This window comes from Gnatocerus cornutus, chromosome 2 (genome assembly GCF_029298725.1).
Source record: "Gnatocerus cornutus isolate USDA-ARS CGAHR chromosome 2, icGnaCorn1.1, whole genome shotgun sequence".
Lineage (NCBI taxonomy): Eukaryota > Metazoa > Arthropoda > Insecta > Coleoptera > Tenebrionidae > Gnatocerus > Gnatocerus cornutus.
In genome coordinates this window covers 16,444,762-16,469,516 of record NC_142234.1, presented here as the reverse complement: position 1 = coordinate 16,469,516, position 24,755 = coordinate 16,444,762, and the positions used below count along the sequence as shown (strand labels likewise).

The window sequence follows — 24,755 nt, the reverse complement described above, 5'->3', positions numbered from 1 at the left end:
ATACACAGGTACTATAACGACGTATTGTGTAATACATGTGGAGCAAACACGAGATTTCAGAACAAAAACTATCGTTTATGAAACGTGGATAAAATTTCAAAGATGTGCACTGCACGGCTTTTTGTCGCTGAACGTAAATCTAATTATGTACTGTGTTATAAAATTTTGTCCAGCGGTTATGAAACAAAATAATAGTAATTACAAACCAAGAGAAAGAAGACACTTTCCTGACCCGAGCGTTATTATTTCCCGAGATCTGAAGGCAACCCACAATACGCTTTTCTTTATCTACATGTGAGAGAGAATTTAAATTTCACATTCGAAAGCAGTTCCAATGACATGTTCTTAAACTAGTATTGAAAAAAACGATGTAACATTAAATTAGTAATAATAAATAATGAAACATGGTAACTGTAGCACGTGCTATCAATAAAATGGATTCTACTGATTTCATTCGTATCCCATGCAATTATTGATTGCCCGTCCCATTTTCAGTGTCATTAAAATTTTATATGCCAACCATTAATACACGAGTATGTCCTGCAAAAATTTTAAAATTAAATTCAATTTTATTTGTCTAAAGTATCTTCAAATATTGTAATTAACAACGAAAAAGAATCTGGACTTGAAGTAAAACTTTGCACCATTTTTAATTAGCAGTAATCTTTTAATATCTAATTTAATTACAAAACTTTAATTAATGAGCTAAAAGAAGAAGTTCTTATTAAAAGGGATTTAATTTTGCCACGTTTTATATTAAGTTTTTATAAATTTTACATTTTATTTTCAAATTATCTAAATGCCACCGTAGAAATCAAATTATATGCAGGTATATATGTAGATTGAAATATTTTTCTTCATGAAAAGAAACGCAACCAATTGATTGCCAAATTAGATTGGATAGTACCCAACGAATATTTTTCCTTTTAGCCCATGAAAACTTACTCGTTATTTTCCCCAAGCTTCATTAAATACTTAAATACCCACAAATGCCACAATTTCGATAAAACCCTCACTTTAATATTCAAATTTCCGAGTCAGCAATGCGCTTCGATTGATACAACTTTGTCTTGTTTGCACCAAACATCATTTATTAATACCCTGTTATCCACCCGCAGGGTGGTATTTGGGCCATGCCCTCATTATTTTTTAAATAAATGTGTCATGAGAATTACATGAATTTCCGGTGAAAAACCGCAGCGATTAATTGATGAAACGAAGTTTTCTGCATGAATTTGCTGACGTAATTCGGGTTAGTCCCTGGAGACAATGTTGTCGCGACTGTGTTTTCTTTTAATTGTTGAAGTAATAGTAAAAAACCACTGAAAAAGTTGGATCTCGGAAACATTGATCGGATAGGAAGGTAAAAGCTCTCTCGCTTCTTATTGCAAGTTATTTTAAATTAAGTTAGTCCGCATCCATGAGCGTGCTTTTAAAATCATAAAGAAAAGAGTAATGACTGTCATTACGCGACAATAATGTCATCGCGATATAATAGAGCATTAAGGGAACAAAAATACATGTACTTTGCGCGTGTACCAGTAAAAGTAAACACAAAATTTCCATCTTTTATATCCCACTTTTTTGTGGCCATTTGGAAAATACTTCCTGCAAGAACTCAGTTTTATCGCCAATTTTACAAAAGTGAACACACATGGGATAAAATCGAAAATGCCAATCTAAAATGTTCGTGTCCACTTTCCATCAAATTTCCTCGCTGATTATAATGACAAAAATATTAAATTTAAAGGTCAGGATCTAATACCTATTAAAAACAATTAATTAGTAATTTTCGGAAACTTTACCAATATAAAATAAACTGAAATTAACAAACCTCAGATCCTTGTATTTCAGCCACTCATATTTGCACAGACACTCGTACCTTTGCAAATAACAATTTTAACTATTCCAAAGTTCACATTAACTATGTCAGAGATGTATCTTTTGTTGGTTTTACGTCCGTAACGTTAAATACAAATTAAACTTTGTTCTACAAATTTGGTTTATCAAGAAAGATGTACTAGAGCCAGGATAAAATAAATGCCATAAATATCTAGAAATCTGTTATGTGCCAGAAAGTGCTCGTTGTACATTAATTGACCTTCATCCACAGGAATCTCAAAGCATTTTTCCATTAAGAAAACATTGGGAAGCTTTTAACAGCCATGTGTTAAATAAATAATACAGAAATAAGTGCAGAATAATTTTTGAAAACAGAAAAAAATAATTCAATCACTGCTGTCACTTAATTCTGATCCAGTGGCCGATAGTGGTTCGTATAATAAATCGGAGAAAATCAAAATAGCGCTCGTTCGAATTAATTTCGCAGCTTCCCAAAGAGTAAATTCCCAATTTAACAATTCCAAACAAGAAGCACTAAAAGTCCTGGGACATCCCCACATGTCAACTCACCTCTCTCCATCGTCATTAAAAGCGTAATCCCCCATGATGAGATCCCTCAACCTATACCTGGGTGGTAATGGCAATGGAGCAACATTGTCGATTTCCTTGTCTTTGCCCAAGAGTGCCATACTCCCGTCTTCGGAGGAGGAGTGGTCCTCCAGGATGGTTATGGCCTTTTAGGCCACCAATGCACCACTCACTTTGAACTTTATCGTAAACTCGTCGACGACGACGTCGGTTCTTGGACGTCGTGACGCGGCCGGATGCAAAGTGGCGGGCCACGCGTTCGACGGCGGCCACATGACTTGCGCCACTCCAGTTGCTACGAAACGTGGCGGAGGCGCTTGCCACATCTAATTTCATTAGATGGGTGTCGGACGTTGGGATGTTTGGCTGACTTTCCGTTTTACCAATGATTGGATGGAAAATGATTAAAGGACTTTGCTTTGTTAAAGAACACTTCTATTTATCTGTCACAGAATGGACCACTCTTCATGTTTACCTCTGGGGAAACCAACGACGGGCGGTATTTGTGGTAAGGCCAGTGCATTTCAGTTCAATCTTTAATCATCCGATCAATACCGCATAGACGTAAACTGTATTAAAAATGAACTGTTTTAGATATAAAAGTTTTAACATCACATGTGTCCAGTTCGTAACTACCCAGTTAAATAAATAACTGAAGACAATGTTTTTTCTAGTCCTCCATCAAAAACATCATGTCTAACATACGTACAACACAAATTCCTCATATTATGCAATAAATCACTCAGACGCAATTAAATCTAGAAACACCACTTCTTCCAGCAGTACACCACTCCAGTCTTTTCTACAACCTCGAGTGCAATCTAAACATCATCAACTTCCATCTACAATAAGACAGACGTCAGAATCCAATCCTATTAAAATCCTCATTAAAAAAACAGAACACACTTTCTAACTATTCCTGGCTCAATCCCAACAAACTCGAGGCTTAACGAAAAGCAACATTTTCGCTCGAATCAGAAGAAAGCGTAAATACCTGCATTGGATCTATGCCAAGATCACTTTTTTCCCACACAAACAAATCCTCTTCCTTCTAACAAGCTTTTCTACGTGCAAAATACGAAGCGAAAATCGATGGCCGTGAAGTGGTAAAGTCACTGTTGCAATAGAAGAATGGACGTGTCTAATGAAAAAAGGCAGAGAGTTGAAAGTTGGAGTAAATAATTAGATTAAATGACTGTTAAAAGCACTTTTAATTTACGATTGCGAATTTCATGAATTGGGAAATCTAAACGCTGGCGCTGCAAAGTTTCGAACTAAAAATAAACAATGGCTTTATTAAAATGTAGAGATCGCCAGTTTGTTGGCAAAAAAGTTTTGTAGATACTCTGAATCAGCGTTAGTAAACTAATAACCCACATTTTTTGCGCTATTATCCTTCCCGTGCCGAAGCAGGAGTTAACATATTTCATATCCGTGTTTTGAAGCCAAATTCGTAATAACGTTAAATTCACCGGAAACAACATGAATCTAATATGAAGCTCCAGTAATTGGAAGCTGGCAACAACACGAAAAGCGCATCTTAACTGAGCTTTTACGGTCTTTTGCATGGTCCATATATAATTAAATCAAATCAAGATTTAGATCATTTTAACTTCAGAACTACCTCCCAAACCGATCATTAAATATTCAATTTCTAGAACAATACCTTTTGTGTCCTAGCAGTACAAAAGGCTGAATTTAATAATCGGATTTTGGTGTTGCACAAAATTCCTCAATTTGCGCAGAAAACAGACCGCTTTGTCCCGGTTAAAAACGAGGAACTAATCCTCGTAATCCCATTAGTTAATAAAATTGTTTACAAACAAACCTAACTAAATTATGTTCTAACTTCCTACTCAAGACCACGACTTTGAGCAATTAATGTAGAAAATAAAAATCTTTCTTTGATCCGAATGATAAATTTCTTGAGGAAATGGTGCATCGCCTTGTTCTCTTGGGAGAAAATGGAGTGCTTTCACGGTAGACGGACTACAAATCGGCTTTGGTTATCGGATCCTGTAAGGTTTTGGTTAGTCAAAGGATTGGGCCAAAGAGAATGTGGTGCGAAAGTACGGACAAACTATCAAATTCTCCGAAAAAAGAAAATTTAATGGCGGGGTCGCAACACGCATGAATTATGTGGAGTTAGGAGAATAAGAAAGTGAATCCGGTTTTTTCGGTTGGTCAAAGATTTAGAGAGGCGTTATGGAGTTTATAGCACAGCACCAGCTGTCTTAGTTCCGGAGATATGGGCCCCCATTTCCGGAGGTTTTTGTGTGCGGTGCTGAATGCTTCATGAAATTCTGCGTGGGATGGGACCAAATTCATGGCCTTTGAGGGCAAATTAATCGATTTACCGGCACAAAGTCCTCACAATAGTTTACGTTTTTTTGGTAATTATAGAATAAAATCCCAATCCCAATTGATTTTCTGGAGAAGCGGAGCTATTGAGTCATTTTTTTTTAAATTGTCGAGCGGAATTCTCCCCTCACTAATCTGAATTCATCAATGAAACATGACTTTTCCGGGAAAATTCGTTCGGACTCATATTTACAGTTAGACAGGACAAAAGATATAGAGAAGTAATTTATTAGGCCCCACTAAAGGTCAATACCGACGACTTTGTTTCACTCTAAAATACCTGAAAATAATATTTCTTACATTTCTTTAGGGCATTGGAAATGTCAAGTAAAAGCAAGTAAATCTTGGTAAATTAAAAAGGTCTCTATCAGACCTCCCCGGATCGTACGTAATTCCGCTTGAAAGACGTGGTAAATTAATTAATCTGGTGAACTCCTGTTTCTCGATTAACCCAGACATGTCTCCCTCTTCCTGGAGGAGAGTTATAAGTTGTCCATTGTGACTGATTTAGGGACCAACGAACCGATCACTTAATTAAGGGCACTTGTAAATGAAAAATTTACGAGGCTCCGGAGGCTAACAGCTCCCAGGAGTTATTACCGAAGTATCCAATAATGCAAAATTCGGAATACTGCAGAATTGAATGTACCAGCTTATCAATCATTAGCTAATTATTGCTTCCTCACTTACAGAAATCGATCGTCAATACATGCATATTTTCTCGTTAAAATGAAATGTGGTCCATTAATTCTGATTATGCCCGCCCTTGAGCTTAACAAAGCATCTGCCCAAATTTTGGAGAGTTATAAATTTCCATGCTCTTCATTATTATAAAATTGGGGAACAAAGAACGGTCTTATTAAATACTCAGAATATAAATCCGCACTTAAAATTCTCCTCTTGTACACAATTTTCTTCTTTCATGTCACAAATTCACCCTTACGGTAAAACATGCCGAGAAAATTAAGTAGCAATCGAAAAATGAAAATCACCAAACTAATCAAAGTTAAGGAACTAGAATATGTGAACCAAGTTAAAGTTCCAAGCGAGATATAAGTGGCTCTTCACGGAAGTTGGACGACAAGACACGTACCTAACAAATGGTGAAAAGTGGAAGTTGGAAACAACGCGACGCAAACATTAGTAGAGTGTCCACATTCTTGAACACAACACCTTTGGAGCTTCAGACGTTTTATTACTTAGGAAAATAGTTCATATTAGGTATTTCAATGTATTATTCGTTCCTTGGGAGTAAAATTTTTTATGTGAGCGCAAGTTTTCACGATCGCCAGAACAGATAGATGACAGCGAAGTTATTGCAGCATGTCCAATCTAATACGTTACAAGATGGTTCAGTGTCACAGTATTTCTGCTGAAAAATGTCGTCTTAGAAAAATAAATACGTAGACAACCACCGTCCACGTTCACTTCTTAAATTCATAAATTATATGAGAAGTTCACGAATTGGTACAAAAATCAATGACAGCAAGGCAGTGGTGCCACAACAACAATGTTCTAAACTGTGGTCAGGTCAGATAATGCTGTTCAGCAATTTTCCACAAAACCACAAAAATTCTGATCCCTGAGTGTAAAGAAGCTTTTGTTGATGCGATTTTGGCAAATAAACAACAAAGACTGGATAATTGCAGGTTTGCGTGTCAAAGTGAAATCCGCACGCTCTTTTCCCACTAATCCCTTAGATTTTAAGCGACCAAAGTTTTAAGTCTTTAAGAGAAATTTAATGTTAGTTCGTATACAAATTTAGAAGAATGGTGGATGCGCCGCACTGCACCCAGCGATTTATTTTAGAGGCGGCCTTTTGCAAAAACTATGGATTTCAATTTTCAATTTTTTGTATTTAGCTTATGACTTGTGGCGATTCTTCCAATTGTTTCAAAGACAATACAAACTTAATTCAGAAAATTAGGTCAAATTTCACTTTCAAGAACCCCTGCGAAGACGCAACTTCATGATTAGTAAGAGAATATTCCACAACATGTGTACTACAAGCAAACTATCGTCGAGGTGGTAAAGACAAGTGAAAGTAAGTGAACTTCTTCGCAGTAATCAGAAAATCAAGTCGACTTTCACTTTCAAGGACGTTTCGGTAGAAAAACAAAAAACAACTCGACAAAAATGTTTTTCTCGCATCTTTCTGATTGGTCACCGTAAATTTCACAATAAGGCAAACTGACCTGGAGATGGGAAAACAAGTGAAAGTGGGTGCGGTTCTATGCGTGCTGAAGTCATCCAAGCGCAATTTCTCAAGTCCACTCCTGTGCAGTGGCGTGTATTTTTGGTTGCATACATTGTAAAATAGTAAAAATTGCAGATAATGCTCTATGCTTTATGTACCTACTGCGATCTTCAAACGTTGAATCATAATCGCCGACAATCAAACTGAATTTATTAATTGCCTTATCAAGCGTGTGTTTTATCTAATCAAAGATTAACCTAACCAACAGTTTACATTTAATCATGTTGCGATGCAAGAAAACCTTAGAAAGAAAACAACGCCTTTTCCTTTTTTTACTTCCAATTCCACCGTCTGTTGTTGTTGTTCTTTGATCGTCATCGGTGCAATAAAATTCAGCACGAGGAAATCACATGAGAAAAAAACAATAATTACGCGGTTTCCATTCCTAATCACACCAATTGCGTTCCCTCTCTGTCTCACTACCACGAGGACATCTGTTGTCCTCGGCGACCGTGACTTTCATAATAATATTTGTTGTGGCGGTCGTTGCGGTTAAATTCTAAGCTTAAAAAATGAGTACTTCGCAAAATTCAATACATATCGTGAAAAACCGTAGTGAAGTTGTAACGAAATTAGCGAGTTTAATCAAAGAAGTTTCGGATGAAAAAACGGCCAAGCATGGGGTGTTCAACCTTGGAGTTTCAGGTATAATTTATTCTAAAAGAATGAGTAAGTAGTGAGGGTTTTTAGGGGGCTCTTTGGTGGGTTTCCTGAAAGAAGGACTGCCCAAAGTAAAGACTGACTTCACTAAATGGAGGATCTTTTTCTGCGACGAGCGGGTGGTACCAAAAGACGACCCGGACTCCACGTTCGGCCAGTACAAACCCCTCATCGAAGCCCTCAATTTGAAAGAAAACCAATTTGTTATTATTAAACAAGGAGTTTCTGGTAACCTCATGCTTACGACCACCTGTTGATGATGATAATTACAGTTTTCTGTTCTAGCTGCTATTGCAGCTGAGGACTATGCGCGCCAGATGGAAGGACATTTCCCAGGAGTGGCCTGGCCTAAATTCGACATGCTATTGTTGGGTCTGGGGCCTGATGGGCACACTTGCTCGCTTTTCCCTGGTCACAAATTATTAGAGGAAAAAAGTAAATGGGTGGCGGCGATTACAGATTCCCCTAAACCGCCCCCAGCGAGAATTACCATGACTTTTCCTGTAATAAACAACGCCCTCTACTGCGTGTTTGCGACGTGTGGTAAAGAGAAGGCGGATATGGTCAAAGTAGGAGGAACTTGAAGTCTTAGTTTTAATCATTTTCATGTTTTTGCAGAGAATTTTGGTTGATAAAGAAGATCTACCAGCTGCGAGAGTGCAGCCGGGGTCTGGAACTCTTGTTTGGATATTGGATGAGGAAGCAGGAAAACACAAACTATGAAGTATGAGTTTTATTTTAATTTTATATAAATACTTACAATACATAGGTATAATAAATACCAGTTTATTAAAATATTAAGTACATCACAATCTTCCTTAATCTCAATCATGGAAAATACACAGTATCAATATTAAAATTGTCATTTATTAACAGAATCATCCCTTCTTTGGTAGATTTAACAACATCGAGAACGTGTAGACTTTAAAACTTACATAAATGTGTCAAAGAAGCCACATGAGCGACAAGAGATGAAATTCGTTTTCGAAATAAATTAACGGACATTAACAAACGTTAAATCCTATTCAAGTATTCTTACAGTAACAACCTGTATAAATAAATAGACTAAGCAATAAAAATTGCCAGAAACGTCTTTTGCCCGCGAACCAGACAAAATGAGAGGAAATTTTATAATTAGTAATAAATAATTTGTTCCTAAATTGCTCCTGCATCACGTCATGTTTACTCCGAGTAATCGACTCGAGTACTCGTAAACGACGTAACTTATGCTTACTGCAGGCATCACTTTTATGAAATTAGGTGTTATACCTCTATATAAACCTAATACGCCCTCCTTTTGTAATATCGTTTTGAACACGCCCGTCATGGTCGCTGACGAGGGGTCCACGGAGGCGTGCACCACTGCAAGAAAAAAAATCTAAGATGAATTACGAAACAAGATTTATTATTGTGTACTTTCACGTACCAATTGTTTATCTGGTACACAACACACGGAATTATTAATTTACCACCGTATCTTGCTTGAAGTAATTGATTTAATTTAGCAAGAGACGGCTTTAATTAGTGAAATTACAGTGCATGACTTTACCCTTCACGCAAAATCAATGCAACGCTCATTATTAATTAAATTATCTTTACCTTGTGCCTGCAGCCTCGTCCTCACAAGCGCCAAAGGATAAGAACACATTTGTCCTAAAGTACTCGAAACACTGCCACACGCTAGCAGCAGCCAAAAACTTGGCTGTTGTAGATGATTGGAATGAGTCTTCAAATATTTCTTCTTTAACGTTTCGTACACAGCCAAATCAATACCGGCGTACGGTATAATACCCAGAATATTTGGAATGTAGCCTCTATAAAAACTAGACATTCCTTCAAGATGATATATCTTGAAAGCCGCATCCATGATGCTTTTATACTGTCCGGTTTTGCGTAACGCTAATCTAGTCTTCATAACTTCTAAAGGGTAAATGGCGGTTTGACTAATTCCACCTGCCAACGCCCCCGCGCAAAACCTCTCGTAAATGCTGAGTGGCGCTTTGGAATCCCCTTTAATCAGTCGTTTTATCTGCTCGTAGGCGGCGAACTTTATGGCAGACTCTGGAGCTATTTTCACTACATTAATACCATTCCCTCGCCAAAGACCTGACACGCCGCCTTCTTTCACCATGTTGTTAAAACAGTCGCCAATTCTCTGCTTGGTTGGTTGCACCTGTGATCACAAAAGTTACAACGGCTGCTCAAGAAGTAGCACTGAAAACGTACCTGAAGAAACACTTTCAGACGGTCTAAAGGGGCGGTACAAGTCCTGGAAACGGCACCGGCGATGCCTCCTGCTAGTAAATGCCTCCACCACATTCCAGTTTGCATTTCGCTTTGCGTGAAGTCGTCGGGGACGTTCATATCCTCCCCGATGTCCAGGTACTAGAAGAAGACAACGAACATAAGCATAACATACATGGTTTTCTGTAGTTTGGTACTTTGGTACGCCGAGGCCCGGATATTACAACTCCGAACACGTCCAGATCCATTCGTACGCAAAATCTGACAAATCTGTCACTCGAATGACTTGCGGTACGTCAACAAAGACAACAAACCTGTCTGTCACGTCTGTCGAGAATGACCGCAACAAAACCACGCATTGTAATTGTAATTATGAGCGCTAATTCCAAAAAACTAATTACAAACGTACAGGAAATATAGAGCTTCATGTAAATCCTCGCACCTGATAAAACCAGGTCGGTCTTATCGTGCAGACAGTGTGACATTATCTTGTGACGCTTAAAACAATGAAAAGCGCATAAAAATCACATATAATGAGAGCTATTTAGGTGGTTTATTACTCAACAATTGGCGCAAAAACTATAAACAACTGTAATTGCTCGTTCGTAATTAAATTCGCTCTTTGATTTGGCTTCGATTAACTCTAAGTCAATGCAAACTTTCTCTATAAACTTTGTACCGCTCTAGTTACTCTAATCAGTACAGGCAACAATTCTTCCAGTTGCTTCATCGAGTATCAGTTCGGGACTTTGCCCGGGTTTGGTAACAATTGAATTCATCTTATCTCCGAACTTTAGAGGCCAACTCCAGACAGTGACAATCATCAAGGACTCGTAAAATGGCACGAGACAGAAAAATGTGACTAACCAGTCCGCGATTAAAAATTACCTGTAGCAACCAAAAACTGAACGCAAGAACTTCCTTCATTTTCAACATTTTTGTGGCTAGAAAGCGAACTTCAAACTGAGCAAAAAGTCGCTACAGGGTTTAGGGTTATCGATTGATAAAATATCGTGCAAAGTTTTTTATAGGCGGTCTAAAATTCAACGAGGTTTAAGGATCACGCGTGACGTCATCGTGACGAGAATGCACGAGGCTGTGATGTAAGCGGGGATACCGACTTAAGTTAAGTAAAGTGACGTCACGACTGTTCGCGAACACCGGACATACCGGTAACCGGTAACAGTACTCGTAAATTGCACCATATTGCTCAAATCTCATTTGACGGAGTATGACCTGAATTGGATTTAGGGTCTTATCAACGCAAATATTTGATAACTGAGAGGGGGCGAAGCGGTCGGGACTTCCTGTACTTTTTGCCAAAAGTTTTTATGAGCGAATTAGAAGGTGTACTAGTAAAAAAACTACTTTCACATTCTTGTCAAAAGCATATGATCAAGATCCTTGACGGAATTTTGAAATAGCACTTTGCAAAATATCAGACCCTGAGTGTCTAGAACTTCGCGAGGCTTCTAGTAATGTTAATGGGGATCAGTCCAATAATTGTCTGACTCATTTTTCATGCGATAAATATTTAATCTCCCAGAGTTTTTCCCACAATTACGAATGCTTTCTAGTTAAACTTTCATTGCGCGTACTTTCTAGAATTTTCGAGAGGGTTCAAATTTAGAAAATATGAGCCCACATAGCAACACTTATATAAGTTTGCATGACCTTTCCCAGAATTTGCATGCAAGCAGTTCCGAAAAGTTACCATGCCAAGATGCGGTTATACAAACAATCCCTCACCTTCATGAGTTCCGTAAAAAGATAAATGCAGTCGTCCAAGACGTCCGGTATGGACGCCGGCGTCAACTCTTGTTCAAACATTTTGTTACGTATCACAATTTTGCTAATAATCGAATAAATTAAATCACTTTAGTAACAGTCACTTTGGCGGTTAGCACATGCTTCACAGCTGCAAGCTGCACGTCACACAATCGCCAACAATCGACCACGTTGTTGAGGAATTACTGAACTCGCCAACGCTATCAGTCTATAGATATGCCGCGCTTGGAAAAGTGGGGGAAACACGAGTATTCGTAAAGATCAGGGTCTCGGACACAAGCATGAATGCATTTCAAAATGGGATTCTTATCAGTTGTTTTTTGGTCTACAGGTAACAGACCAGGTCAGATTTTGAAGATAAGACGTGATGGTCGGAACCAATCAGCTACTGCGAAACAGCCACACACCGCTGTGATAAGGGCTGACCTTCAGTCATCGGGGAAAAACAATTGCAAAATTTAATTAATGTATGTGAAATAGAAAAAAACTAATTTAGAATTCACTCTTTGTAGGGACTGCACAAATAATGAACTCCACTGTACGTATTTGAAAAATATTTGCATTTTCTTTCGTTCTAAACAACTTCTCTACTTAATCCTCTTCTAAGTAGGTACATACCTGACTTAATAGCCAGTCATTACAATATTTGGATTTTACAACCTTTTACTGTTCAAATGTTGTTGAGAGGTCAACACTGGCTAATACACAGCTTCTGATTGGTTCCTTCGGTTTTTGTGCTAACTTTTACATTGGGAATGCAAAACGAGCAACAACCCGTAATTAGAATAACAAAGAAAGTATTGGAAGTAGAATAGGAAATTTTATTCAGGCGATTATATCAAGCTAATTTGTTTTCATGAAACAAAATTCATTTAAAATTATACATGCATAAACAAATAATGTAATGCCATGTTGTTATCAATTTCAACTACACACGCTCCAAAGCTGAATTAGTTTTTCATGTCTGTGGAATGAAAAAACACTGATTCCAGTTAAAACTGGTTAGCACACCTTTTGGCAATTGTAACCACTGGCAGCAATCACAGCAAACATTGTGGTAAACACCAGAAAAAGTGATTTAATGGCAAAAATAAGTTTTTTTTCCCCCATTTCAGCGACATTTAAGTGAATGATCACTGATCACCGTCGGGTTAGTTTTATTATAATTAAGTTTCACCCCTTAAATCATGCATATCCCAAATCGGAAATTATATTTTCGGTACAAAAGACTCAGAAACAATAAAAAACTGAATGAATTGAAAAATTCCGAGCGATATCTCTGACCGGATACTTATTTATTTATCGCAAATTCCCAATAGGTTATCAATCGGATTTCGTAACAATCTAATATCCATTGTTTTAAAAGTAAAATTCCATAGAAACCTAAAATCCGACTTTATGTAGTCCACATTTATTTCTCCGAACAAAAGGAGCACAGATAGATCTGACGTAACATGATTTAGCCTCTCCCGACGGTCTCGCTGATTACTATCGTCCACAGTCCACTCCGAAGCACGCAGAATCTTATTTATTTTGACGCAATCCTTATCGTCATTTTGCTGATAATAAGCGAAAAAGGCAATTTTTCGGCGCAAATTCCTAATGCAGACGGTCATTGTCATTACCTTTCAAGTGAAAAAGGAAACAGGCGATTGATTCTGACAGCATGATTTGGGGGCTCGTCTCATCGCATCATCAACAAACCACTTTGTCAATTTCATAAATTCAATCTAGGTACATCGCAATGACGACACCTCTTTAATAACAAATGACCACGTAGGAAGAGATCGATATTATTACCAACCCTGTCCTCGAAATGGTGGAGGCGCCAACGCTCGATAAAAGCGTCATAAGATGGAATAGTACAGTTACAAGAGCTGATTGACGCCTCTGCATTCTGGACGAGTTCGAATGAAGAAAATTCTAGATGCATGAATAAAACTAGATTGGTAGGAAAATTCCAAGTGGTCCCAATTTATTGCCACAATAAATGAATGCAGAGTCTGTTGATTGAGCTTAAAAAGAGAAGCAGTTAACAGTAACTTTATCCGAAATGCGATAATTCTTCATAAGTTTAGTCGTAAATACCCCGAACGGGGCAAGCTGATTCTAATTTCCCTGATAAGTGGTATCAATTTTATACTAAACAAGACCTTGAATTGTTGCTGTGAGCGCCTAGCAATAATAGGAACATGCAAGGTCAAGCAAAATGCACTCTCAGGCAGACTAGACATATCATCAATAAAAAGGCATAATCTATGTAGAGCAGTTTTTATAATACTCATAAAAGTTGGAAGCAGATGACAGTAATATAAAAGAAATCGTTGACCACGTAACAAAATCAATATTTGTCGATTAATAATAGATTGTTTGGTGGATAAAAATAAAGTTTCTAAGTTTCTAATGAAATAGTGCAGGCTTTATAGGTGGTACCGACAAAAGTAATCAACAGTTTTGTTATGGGACCTTCTTGGGACTTGTCGTCGTCAAAAAGGGAAATCAGTGATGGGCACTCACAGAGACACTCAATGTACTTAATTAAAATGTATATTCGACAAAAATACGTTTACAGGGTAACCGCAACGTACGATGGTAAAAACGGAATTGAATTATAACAGGGTGGTGGTGGTTTTATATGAGTTCTAACAGATAAAAATGGGTTAAAGACCAAATGTCTAATGGGGGTCGCATCCGGATCAAAGATCAAATACATAATTTCTATTAGAAATACAAATTAAGAATATCTACCCGGATCAAAGGGCAGACGTCTATATTAGGGTAGTATCAGGAGCAAAGGTTAAGCTTAGTTATCAGAGATAAACCTACCACCCACTATACTTTAAGTAATATGAATAAAAATTAATTACAAATACATGAAATATTATTAGTGATTATAACACTCTTCCTCCCTAAGAGTTTTGATATACCTACAAAATTTACAATTTAGATAAACTACTATTTCTTGATCGCAAATTATAAGGATTACTAATAACAGGAGTTTGTTCATTGTTTTCTTCCATTGGAACCGCTGGACTTGTAGTTGTTTCGAAACGTTCTCCAGTGTGGACAGACAGTGCAATGGAGTCACGTCTATTTCGAGGTACCCAAAAGTTGGACAGAAGTTTTCCAGAACATTTCTTTGGGAGAAACCGTCCGACACAAGGAATCCAGGTGCAATCGCAGCAGTATCTCGATATGCAGCAGCAGATAGAGAATATGACAACGAGAACGAAAACCACTGCGATCGAGAATCCGAAAAAGTTGAAATAATGATGATTGCCAAAGGAGTTGTTCATCTCGGTTTCCAGGACGTCGTCGAACTTTTGAAGTTTGAGGTTCGCATGCCGAAGTTCGTCCAAATTATTGCTGTCGATGTGAATAGGATCCATTTGCGAAGCTACCAAAATCTTCTGATTTTCTACACAGCAATCGTCGGAATTGATGTCGACATGTGGAATGTAGTTCGTGAAGTTGTGGGAAATATTGGATGAAGCAACCAAGTTTGTAGTCATCGTGTAGCAGTGACAGTGAGGTGCCAATTCCAAAATTCCAACATCTTTGAACGTAATTTCGATGGCGTTTTCGAAATCAGAGTCGCATGAGATCGTAGCTGGTGTTGCATGGCTCATAGCATATAACCATTGATTACTGGATAATTGATGCCAAACTTCGATGTTTGCTTTGATGGTTCTTGTCATACAATCTTCAGGTATGGACTGGACATCTTCAACTCTAAGTTTCACTTCGCAGATTGGTTGTTGTGACGTTAGACGTATGACAGGTCTTGGACAAAGATATTCGGAATTCAGCAGTTCCAAGCATACAGAGAGATCTTCCAACTGTCCGTAGTGCGTCCTTGTAATGCTCATCATTAGGAAGGAAAAACTAGGATTGATATAGGAATAGACAGTCGAATGATTTGATGGTGAAGGGAGAGGAATTAATTTATATAAAAAGTATCTAATGTTATCTATTAAAGGAATTCTGATAACATAAATTAGAACATCATTATCATAAATTACTGAAATTTTACTTAATGCAAAATAATTGTGAATTTTAAATTCTTGATCTAGAGGAATTGGAAGTTGAGTATTCGATTTAAGTTTGATGTTACTTAGTTCATTCTTAAAATCGGTCGGAGTGACAATGAATGGATGTAGAATATTTTGCTTTGCAAATAATATTGAAGATATTATTGTGTCGCATTCTTCATTTAGCTCGACAATTAGTTCTTCCAATAAAGTTAGATGATTAAGAACAGCTTGAGCTGATACGATATTGTTAATATTTTCCGATACTGATTTACTAAACGAGTTGAATTTATTAATGTTATCATTGAGCTTATTTTCATTTGATTTAAGAGACTGAACAGAGCTGTTATAATTTACTATGGCAGAAGTCAAAACATGAACCTGTTGTCGCATTAAATTTATTGTTTCGCGATGCTTGTCTTGTAAAGCCGTAATGGATTCTGAATAGAATTTTGCATCATTTGCGTCTGGTGTGCCAAACAGCCATTTCATACCGGTAGATATACCGTCAATGAGACCTCGACGCTTACGTGTGACTTTAAGTGTGTGGTCAGTTAAATGCAAAATAGTTTCGAATTTCTTGTAAACCTGGGAAATTTGAATTTTTAAAAAGGCTAAAGATTTTCTACATGTAATCCTTTGTCCATTATGGTTTTCGCACCGGTCGCATAAATCTAGACTATCAACATAAACTTTTTCAATTAAAGTAAGCTTTTCATGTGAAAATGTGAGATTTGTATAAGACAATAACGATAGAAAGCTGTTATATGTTTTGACATGTCCCAAGTTTTGGTAATATATTCCGGCATTTTTAGGAAGCTGCGTGACTTTATGGGAATTAAGACAAAAAATAGATATTGGAAAATGGTTAAAAAGGATAATGATGATGAGATATTTGAGCATATTAGTACTGGTTGTTTTGTTCCGCGAAAGAATCCTGCGTTTTCTTTGGAATGTTGATCCCGATGGTTTCAATCTTCCAATGCTCCCAATCGAATGCTTCTAATCTTCCAATTAAATGTTCCCAATCCCACTTCTGACACCAATTTTTTTGTTATGGGACCTTCTTGGGACTTGTCGTCGTCAAAAAGGGAAATCAGTGATGGGCACTCACAGAGACACTCAATGTACTTAATTAAAATGTATATTCGACAAAAATACGTTTACAGGGTAACCGCAACGTACGATGGTAAAAACGGAATTGAATTATAACAGGGTGGTGGTGGTTTTATATGAGTTCTAACAGATAAAAATGGGTTAAAGACCAAATGTCTAATGGGGGTCGCATCCGGATCAAAGATCAAATACATAATTTCTATTAGAAATACAAATTAAGAATATCTACCCGGATCAAAGGGCAGACGTCTATATTAGGGTAGTATCAGGAGCAAAGGTTAAGCTTAGTTATCAGAGATAAACCTACCACCCACTATACTTTAAGTAATATGAATAAAAATTAATTACAAATACATGAAATATTATTAGTGATTATAACAGTTTAATTAGACGTTGACGTAGATAATTATTTCATCTTGATATCAAAAACAGATTTACCTACACAATTATACAAGGCATTATCGTTCCTTCGCTAATCAATACGTTTTAACAGCAAAATTTGGACTGACCTCTCTAGGCGTTTATTGACTTTTTTATTGCATTTATCAAGGCTCTTTTATCTGTTTTTTGTTGCTATATTGATTGTTATTTCAATTTGAGCAAAGATTATTTCATTGGTCGTTAGTAAATGTTTATCACTTTCGGGGGGTATTTAACCTGAATTAATAGACCATAAAAGTTATGATTCTCATTCAGAATAAACAGTTTTCGATAGTCGCGAAAACTTAAATATTCATAAAACAATGACGTGTTTTGTTTGTTGGAGTTTAGTGCTTAGTGTTAACTTTAAGCAGAATTATAGGTGGATAAAAATTAGCAAAATACGAATAACAAGATGAAATATTTAAAAATTAAGATCTATTAAAAGTATACACCAGCAATATCAAATTTTAATGACAGAAATGGGTATATGGAACATTAGATCAAGTGAATTTCCTAGAATCTGAGTCATGGCAGGAATTTAAGTAAGTGGAATTTATTTACTTATGAAATCCGGATAAAACTAGCAATGCCTCTTGTCTTTGGTGATTAAATTTATGTTTATGGATATTTGATCGTGCGGCTATAAACAATCCTTCGCTCCTTCGCAATATGATTACTCAGAGTAGAGGCAAAAATGTACTTTCATCAAAATGCATAACTCTGCCATAGCGTAAGAATTACCAGAATTACAATTTTTTATTTAAAAAAGTTTCAAAATTTTAGTTCGTTCGGAAAATAAAAATTTCAAAAAATTGGTGAAGGCGAAACTCGTTCTTCGCAAAATAATAAATTCCCCAATTTCATTGCCATAGGGTGAGAAATACCAGAATAACAAGTGTTTATTTACAAGTGTAAAATTTTTATTCGCTCGGAAAATAATAAACTGCAAAAAACTGCTCTTTTTGCACCACCACTTCCTAATTTGGTGGAGGCAATACTCGTTCTCAAAACTGTCCAAATTTCATTGCCATAGAGTAAAAATTACCAGTATTAAAAATTTTTATTCAAAAAGTTTCAGATTTTTGGATCGTTCGGAAAATAAAAATTTCCAAAAACTGCCCCTTTTGGACCACTACTTTCTAATTTGGTAGCAGCGATACTCGTTCAAAAAATTATAAACTTCCTAATTTTCATTGCCATAGAGTGAAAATTAACAGAATTAAAAATTTTCATTTTTAGTTCGTCCCCTAAATAAAAATTTCAAAAAATTGTCCCTTTTGCACCACAATTTTCAAATCTGGTGGAGTTCATACTTGTGCTCAAAATAATTAATTCCCCAAATTTTATTGCCATAGCGTGAAAATTACTAAAATTACAATTTTTTATTTTGAAAAATTTAAAATTTTTAGTTCATCCCCGTAATAATTGTTTTTAAAACTGTCCCTTTTGCACCACAACTTGCCAATTTGGTGTGGCTTATTCTTGTGTTAAAAACAGTAAATTTCCTAAATTTCATTGCCATAGCTTCCAAATTATCAGAATTAGAAATTTTTATTAAAAAAAATTAAAAGTCTTAGTTCGTTCGCTTCCTTGAAGGCAAGTTATAATTTTACGCAGATTTCAAGGATCCTGTGCAAATTGATTCAGGTCAAAATTAAACATTGTTACAGACTAAGCATAAAATTGTAAATACCTTCTGGGGGAAAAATCAATCTCTAGAGAGTGCGAAAAATATTTAATATATTATGTGTGTACGTCTGATAAATTTAGCTAATGAACATATAAAAAATCTATTTTTACTCTGATAAATATTGGCACACACGGTTTGTTACTCTTTATCATCAGCATCTCAATTGGAGACTAAAACACAGGACAATCTAATCTGATCATGGAATATGTTTTTCGAAACTGCATGCTTTTAGCATTAAAAACAGAGAGATGCAACGAATTCTGCGTCTGATCTCTCCATGGGTTATCATTGTCTGGCACAACATCAGAAGTTCCGAGTTTCTTGACATTATGCCAATAAAAAATCCAGTCAAACTTATTTATCGTAAATTCCTTTAACCACCGCATACCGGATTTTCTCCACCGATGCGGTGGAAAAAATTGTAGCCTAGTAAGGGCAAAGATCAATTAAACAAAGCTTCCAACAAAACAACAGACGCGATCCAATTTTACCTCTAAAAGTGTGACTTTTAGTGGGAAATTCCTCACTCTTTCGTTTGTTTTTGGAGAGCTTAGGTTGTTAACCCTTCGACACGAAAACCGCGTGAGTTAGATTAAATTTTGCTACCACCATAGTCGTGTATAAAATTGTTGCCTTGAATTTCTAAAATAGCAAAACCACAATAAAATTGATTCATGCGCCGACTTACGTGGCAAAGTTCCACCCGAAATAATAAATTATTTATAGCTCTTGAATCCTAACAAATTTCGCGACTCCCTGGGCTCCAAATCGAGAATTATCTCCAAATTAATTAGCACTATTTTGCTTTGCAGATTTTTGCGAGATGAAACTTCTCGTGACCTCGTGCAGCTACTTTTATTTTTTTATTAATAAAGCCTAGGAATATCAACACTTGCCAACTACGTAAAATGCGACCTCTGATCCGACTTCAACCTCACGTGTCTTTAATTTGAAAACAAAAATTTCGCGCACTTTCACACACCAAATGCGTCACCAAGCCCATCACAAACAATAAATACAATAACGCAAAAATTCAGTAAACCACAACTCTTACGCAAATCTATTTCTTATTTGTCTCTTTTATTGATACAATTGCATAATTAACTGTGTCAAGGTTACAACTAAAAACTTACCGTTGAGTGTCTCCAATATCTGATAAGCTCATGAATATCCGTACTGTTGGGAGCAAGAAGTAAAAAGTTCCTCCACTCATCGTAGCTGATGTTTAGACTTCCGTCCTGATCCATCCTTGGGAATGAAACAAAAATTACGTAATTTTGTGGCAATTTCGTGATGGAAAAGAGTAATCGATCTGTGATGACATAAATAGCAACTATGTACGAGAACGTGGAAAACGATCACCTGATTGCTATAAGCAAAGCAACGCCACATTGTCTATCACATCGAAATGGAAGAATTAAGAAATGTAACGTACAAACTGTCTAATACCTCTGTAAGAGATTCATCGCCTCCATCTTGTCCAGAGGGATTCCTAGGTCGCTGAAGGCTCGGATCAGCTCCTCCAAATCAATTTTCCCTGAGAAAAAAGCATTTTATTTCTTCAGAGTATGAAATTAGTGTTTTTTGTGAAAACAACACGCGTCGTTAAGAGAAGGAAAATATTTTCGAACTCATGTTATGTAGAATTTTTTATTTCCTGCACACATGAAGCAAATATTATTGCTATCCAACTGACTGGCGCAGTGGAATTTTACATGCGCTTAATTCAATGGATTGTAAACCTCAATAGATCATAAATTCTCTAATCATTTCATGACAAAAGCAGAAATTGGACCGGTTGCATAACTTTGCATTTGTCCTACCGCAACTGCAGTTTCAATAAAACAAGAAATAAAACATCAAATAACCTCCCATTTAATACTTCCGCAAGGTCACACAATTGCTGTTATCACCACTGTAACAATTAAACACTACTCAGAGTCAATGACTTCATCTGAGCACGCCGAAAGGTGTTTGTTTATTTTGATCTTTGCAAATCGAACCATCTAAATATAAAGTCTGCTTTCATTTTCTCAGCATCAAATCCTGAGCAGAAGCCAAATAATAAGACCGAGCGCTCACGTTGACAATGCGAAGACCCGTGTCTTAACCACGTGTTGCAATTTATTATTAAAGCCATACAAAATGAGGTCAGACTGCCAAATAGTCAAGGTTGGAAAATGGAAATTCCAAAACTGGAAATTACTGGTTCTAATAGCGAATATTTAAATTGACATAATATGAGGAAGTTCATTGCAATGCAAATGAGTGAACTTTGAGTTTGCAATTTTTCCTTGACTTCTCTTTATAGATACGCTAAAATTAGAGTGAATTCTGGCTGGGAGTTCGGATTTTTCTATATGACGAGACTTACCATCTTTGTTCGTGTCTAAATGGGAGAAATGGAGCCGAAGATTCTTTTCGTGTTCCCGCACATAATAGATGAAATCGGCCAACGACAGATCGCCTCCTTTTGAGCTGTTACTCTTGAGAAATTTCTGAAAAAAAACACACAATTTTAATTATTATTTAACATGGGAATTTCCAAAATTTTGACCCACTTGTTATCGCCATATTAGATATATATTTGGTCGTAAAACCGTTTAAATATCCATTTATGCAAATCTAATACGAGTCAACAGGATTTCCAAAACCGCTCGTTTCCAGGAAAAGTACCATTGAAAAACAAAAACAAAAAGCGAAATATTCATGAAACAAGTGTTTTATTTACAGTGTCGCTTCTTGGTACACATTCCTGATATGACGTCACATATTACATTACTCAAAATTGTGTAGGTTCTTAAAACTTCAAAAAAAATAAAATTATTATTGTGGATGTTGTAGCTTTTTCAAGTCATAAAGATATGAAGATGTTAATACCCAAAACCTTATTAAATCTACGTAACCGTATCATTTACGGAATAATATGTAATACAATATTTTTTTTACTCCCATTTAGAACACGCAATGTTCATTGTTTTTTTTATTGAAGCGACATTTCTCTTATCTCCAGCGTCATTCTGATTTCAAAAGTACAGTGGCGGCCACAAAATTTCGAACGTCATTTTTCGAAATCTGAAATTTTATTCATTACTCCCATCGTGACATTTATTAAAAAATTACGCAACTTCTAACTTAATCATTAAAGGGGAGTACTTGAAAAATGTAAAAATAAAAAGCAAAATCCGAACTTGATAACCTTAGCCACGAAATTCGAGGGCTATCTATTGTTTAAACAAATTAAGTCTAATTTTCTACACTACAAAATGACTGATAAGCGAAAAAACATCGACATGTGCGATGAGCTAATGTCTGCCTTCACAACAAACATGTTTTTGTTTAAAAAAATCGACCAAAGAACTTCTACGTTTGTGTATTTCCAGCTACGAGCTGCATGATCATGATCACCTGGCGTTTCTATTTACATATCGTGGAAAGTCATGTGGAAACCCTAAAATGACGCAAAATCCTCCTGATAACGCTCCTGACGTCATGCTTTAAAAAAAATTTCATGAATGAGAATACGCTTACACCTGAAATTCATCAGCCTTGAAGAGAGTTTCAGACTAATTATACGCTTGAACCTGAACCACGGGAGTGGAATGTACTTTGAAACAGTAATGACGTCATCTGGGGTCCTCGTTTCCCGTTTTATTCCAGGACTAGAGCACAGCAGACGACAAAAAATCGATTCATCACGGTCAAGTGTAGACGAGTTGGAGTCACAGTTTTGGTAACCGACAAGTTTAGAAACAATGAGGAAATAATGATGACTCATTGTGCAGAAATTCTGCAATGAACATTAATTTTATCCGGTGTGGCCTTAAATAGTCGCGCAACCCAGTTTATGGAAATCGATTGATTTAGGTCATGATTGAGGCAGGTACGGTTCTGAAATCGTGGACTTTAGATAGAAACAACGTAAATTACTAAACTTTCGTCAGACACGTGATAGTCCACGTTTGAGCCTCTAACAAGCTTACAAAATACACTAAACTAATTAGCGAGTATTCATTTAAAACATTCAGTCAGATAGTATACCTCTGCGTAATGAAAGTGCAAACCATGTTCTCTCAAAGCCTCACTTAGTTCGTGAATGTCAATCTTTCCGTTTCCATCTTTATCCAATTTTTTGAAGAGGTTTCCGAGACGTTCTTCGTCCTCAAATGGTAATTCGTGAAGGTAATGTGGTTGAGGCGGGTAGGTTTGGCTTTCATCATGATTGTCTTTATTTGGCATGTTTTAGCGTTCACTACACTTTGAACACTGTCACAAAACGAAATTTTCTTCGTTTTTCGCTTTATTCGACTTTGCACAATGCCGCAATGCGACTTGGCGAAAAAGGCATTTGACAGATGTTTGAGAAAATTTTTGACATGATTTAAAGCGACATCTTACGGAGTTTCGCAGTAAACACTTACAGAAAACTGCACAACCAGGTTTTTTTAAGCTATATAGGCAACACAATATACAAGGAATGAAATCATTCAAGTCAAAATAAAAAGTAATCAATAAACGTAATAAAAAAGTCTGTTGTTCTTGATCAAAAAGAAGTTATTAAGGAAGAGTACTAACTACGGGCCGACAAAAAATAATTAATATAATAAGCTTTTTAAACTTTTTTGAAAAAAAAACTCGTTAGATCATACAAAAAACTAGTTTTATTAAAAATAAATAAAAGCACTTACAATGTTTATAAACTCAGTCTTGGATCACAGTTTTTATCATCAAATTTTCACAAGTTTGATTTTAGTTTCCACCTATTTAAAATTTCTTTCCATACACAATTTTGCTAATCCGTTCATACTCTTCCATACATTCTGTGCAAGAGCATGTATACCGTGGAACCCGTTCTAAAGACAAAGCCCAATATATCTGGGTATATTCTTGGAGTGTTGATTTTCTCCCAACATAAGCAATTGTATCGTTAGCTACTAAACCGGTTCCTAAATTTGTGTTACCCCCATTGATTGTTCCTCCCTAAAAGTAATGAAAAATCAACAAATTGTTAAAGAGTTTGATCTAAGCACATACACGTAGAGGTAAGTTTAGAAGAGATGATAAATCTTCAAGATCTTCTGGAGTTATATTTTTATCTACCATACCCCCATGGTTGTTTAAAACACACTGTGATCCAACCAAGGGACTGTTTGCTATCGTGTATCGAAACACTTCGACTTGTAATGTATTTTCTATAATTTCTTCACTTTCCTAGAAAATGATATTTGATCTACTGAAAATCAATAAATGGTATAAAAACATACTTTGTCTAAGTCAGGATGTATGAGCGCAATGCGATCATTGCACACGACCACATTTCCTAGAGCGGATAACCGTTCTTCCAATTCTTTTACTTCTACAGAATCAGGCAATTCTTCTTTAATATTCTTTAATTCGTTTTCATAAGTAGTGTTAGGTAGAAGAAGACCATTTTTATTTCCGACACACATACAGCCGACTATTCTACACCCACCTAACGAACTATATATAACTTTGGTTGAAGGTAAGAAATTGACTTCTTCACCTCTGAAAAAACACAAATTTTAGTAAATAGTAGGGATTCAATTGACTGGAGACTAAAACCTGTGAGAATAGAGTGCTGGTTCACCACCAAGCAGAACGTACGAGTTCGTTAATCTGATGAAGTTACCAATGTCTTTGATTCCGTAATAGTATCGCCTCTCATATGCTGCACGTTTAAACATTCCATGGTACCATTTGCGGATGTTCCTAAGAGCTTGATCTTCCATTTGAA

At 36.4% G+C, this 24,755-nt stretch overlaps 3 protein-coding genes across 4 annotated transcripts; 1 reads left to right on the top strand and 2 right to left on the bottom strand.

The window, feature by feature from the left end:
• Positions 1–7,462: 7,462 nt before the first annotated feature.
• On the top strand, positions 7,463–8,514 carry Pgls (6-phosphogluconolactonase). The gene is made up of 4 exons (XM_088030623.1): positions 7,463–7,693; positions 7,739–7,936; positions 7,994–8,277; positions 8,327–8,514. Exons 1-4 carry the CDS (start codon positions 7,561–7,563, stop codon positions 8,429–8,431), a joined length of 720 nt encoding a protein of 239 aa, XP_087886749.1. The 5' UTR covers positions 7,463–7,560; the 3' UTR covers positions 8,432–8,514.
• On the bottom strand, positions 8,427–23,346 carry SCaMC (Short Calcium-binding Mitochondrial Carrier). 2 transcript variants are annotated; one of them, XM_088030617.1, is made up of 7 exons: positions 23,042–23,346; positions 21,375–21,498; positions 20,450–20,537; positions 20,134–20,248; positions 9,935–10,093; positions 9,308–9,881; positions 8,427–9,070 (listed from the first exon to the last, which is right to left on the bottom strand). In XM_088030617.1, the coding sequence occupies exons 1-7, from the start codon at positions 23,237–23,239 to the stop codon at positions 8,880–8,882; spliced, it is 1,449 nt and encodes a 482-aa protein (XP_087886743.1). In that variant the 5' UTR covers positions 23,240–23,346; the 3' UTR covers positions 8,427–8,879. The 2 variants fall into 2 exon arrangements, with proteins under 2 accessions (XP_087886743.1, XP_087886744.1); XM_088030618.1 differs by lacking the exons at positions 20,134–20,248; positions 20,450–20,537; positions 21,375–21,498; positions 23,042–23,346 and adding an exon at positions 11,702–11,941.
• Positions 23,347–23,643: 297 nt separating this feature from the next.
• LOC148179547 (eukaryotic translation initiation factor 6-like) lies at positions 23,644–24,750 on the bottom strand. Its single transcript, XM_088030622.1, has 4 exons — positions 24,584–24,750; positions 24,265–24,526; positions 24,035–24,211; positions 23,644–23,980 (listed from the first exon to the last, which is right to left on the bottom strand). The coding sequence occupies exons 1-4, from the start codon at positions 24,748–24,750 to the stop codon at positions 23,765–23,767; spliced, it is 822 nt and encodes a 273-aa protein (XP_087886748.1). The 3' UTR covers positions 23,644–23,764.
• Positions 24,751–24,755: the final 5 nt, after the last annotated feature.

Bases quoted from the DNA above. Each gene is read 5' to 3' on its own strand.
- Pgls (XM_088030623.1), top strand. From the start codon at position 7,561: ATGAGTACTTCGCAAAATTCAATACATATCGTGAAAAACCGTAGTGAA. The intron at 7,937-7,993 runs GTAACCTCATGC...TTTCTGTTCTAG, and splicing joins TATTAAACAAGGAGTTTCTG to CTGCTATTGCAGCTGAGGAC. The intron at 8,278-8,326 runs GTAGGAGGAACT...ATGTTTTTGCAG, and splicing joins AGAAGGCGGATATGGTCAAA to AGAATTTTGGTTGATAAAGA.
- SCaMC (XM_088030617.1), bottom strand. From the start codon at position 23,239: ATGCCAAATAAAGACAATCATGATGAAAGCCAAACCTACCCGCCTCAA. The intron at 10,094-20,133 runs GTAAGTTTTTAG...GTCTTCTTCTAG, and splicing joins GATATTGGAGACACTCAACG to TACCTGGACATCGGGGAGGA. The intron at 9,882-9,934 runs GTACGTTTTCAG...TTGTGATCACAG, and splicing joins GTCTGAAAGTGTTTCTTCAG to GTGCAACCAACCAAGCAGAG.
- LOC148179547 (XM_088030622.1), bottom strand. From the start codon at position 24,750: ATGGAAGATCAAGCTCTTAGGAACATCCGCAAATGGTACCATGGAATG. The intron at 24,527-24,583 runs GTTTTAGTCTCC...GTGTTTTTTCAG, and splicing joins CCAGCACTCTATTCTCACAG to AGGTGAAGAAGTCAATTTCT. The intron at 24,212-24,264 runs GTATGTTTTTAT...ATCATTTTCTAG, and splicing joins TACATCCTGACTTAGACAAA to GAAAGTGAAGAAATTATAGA.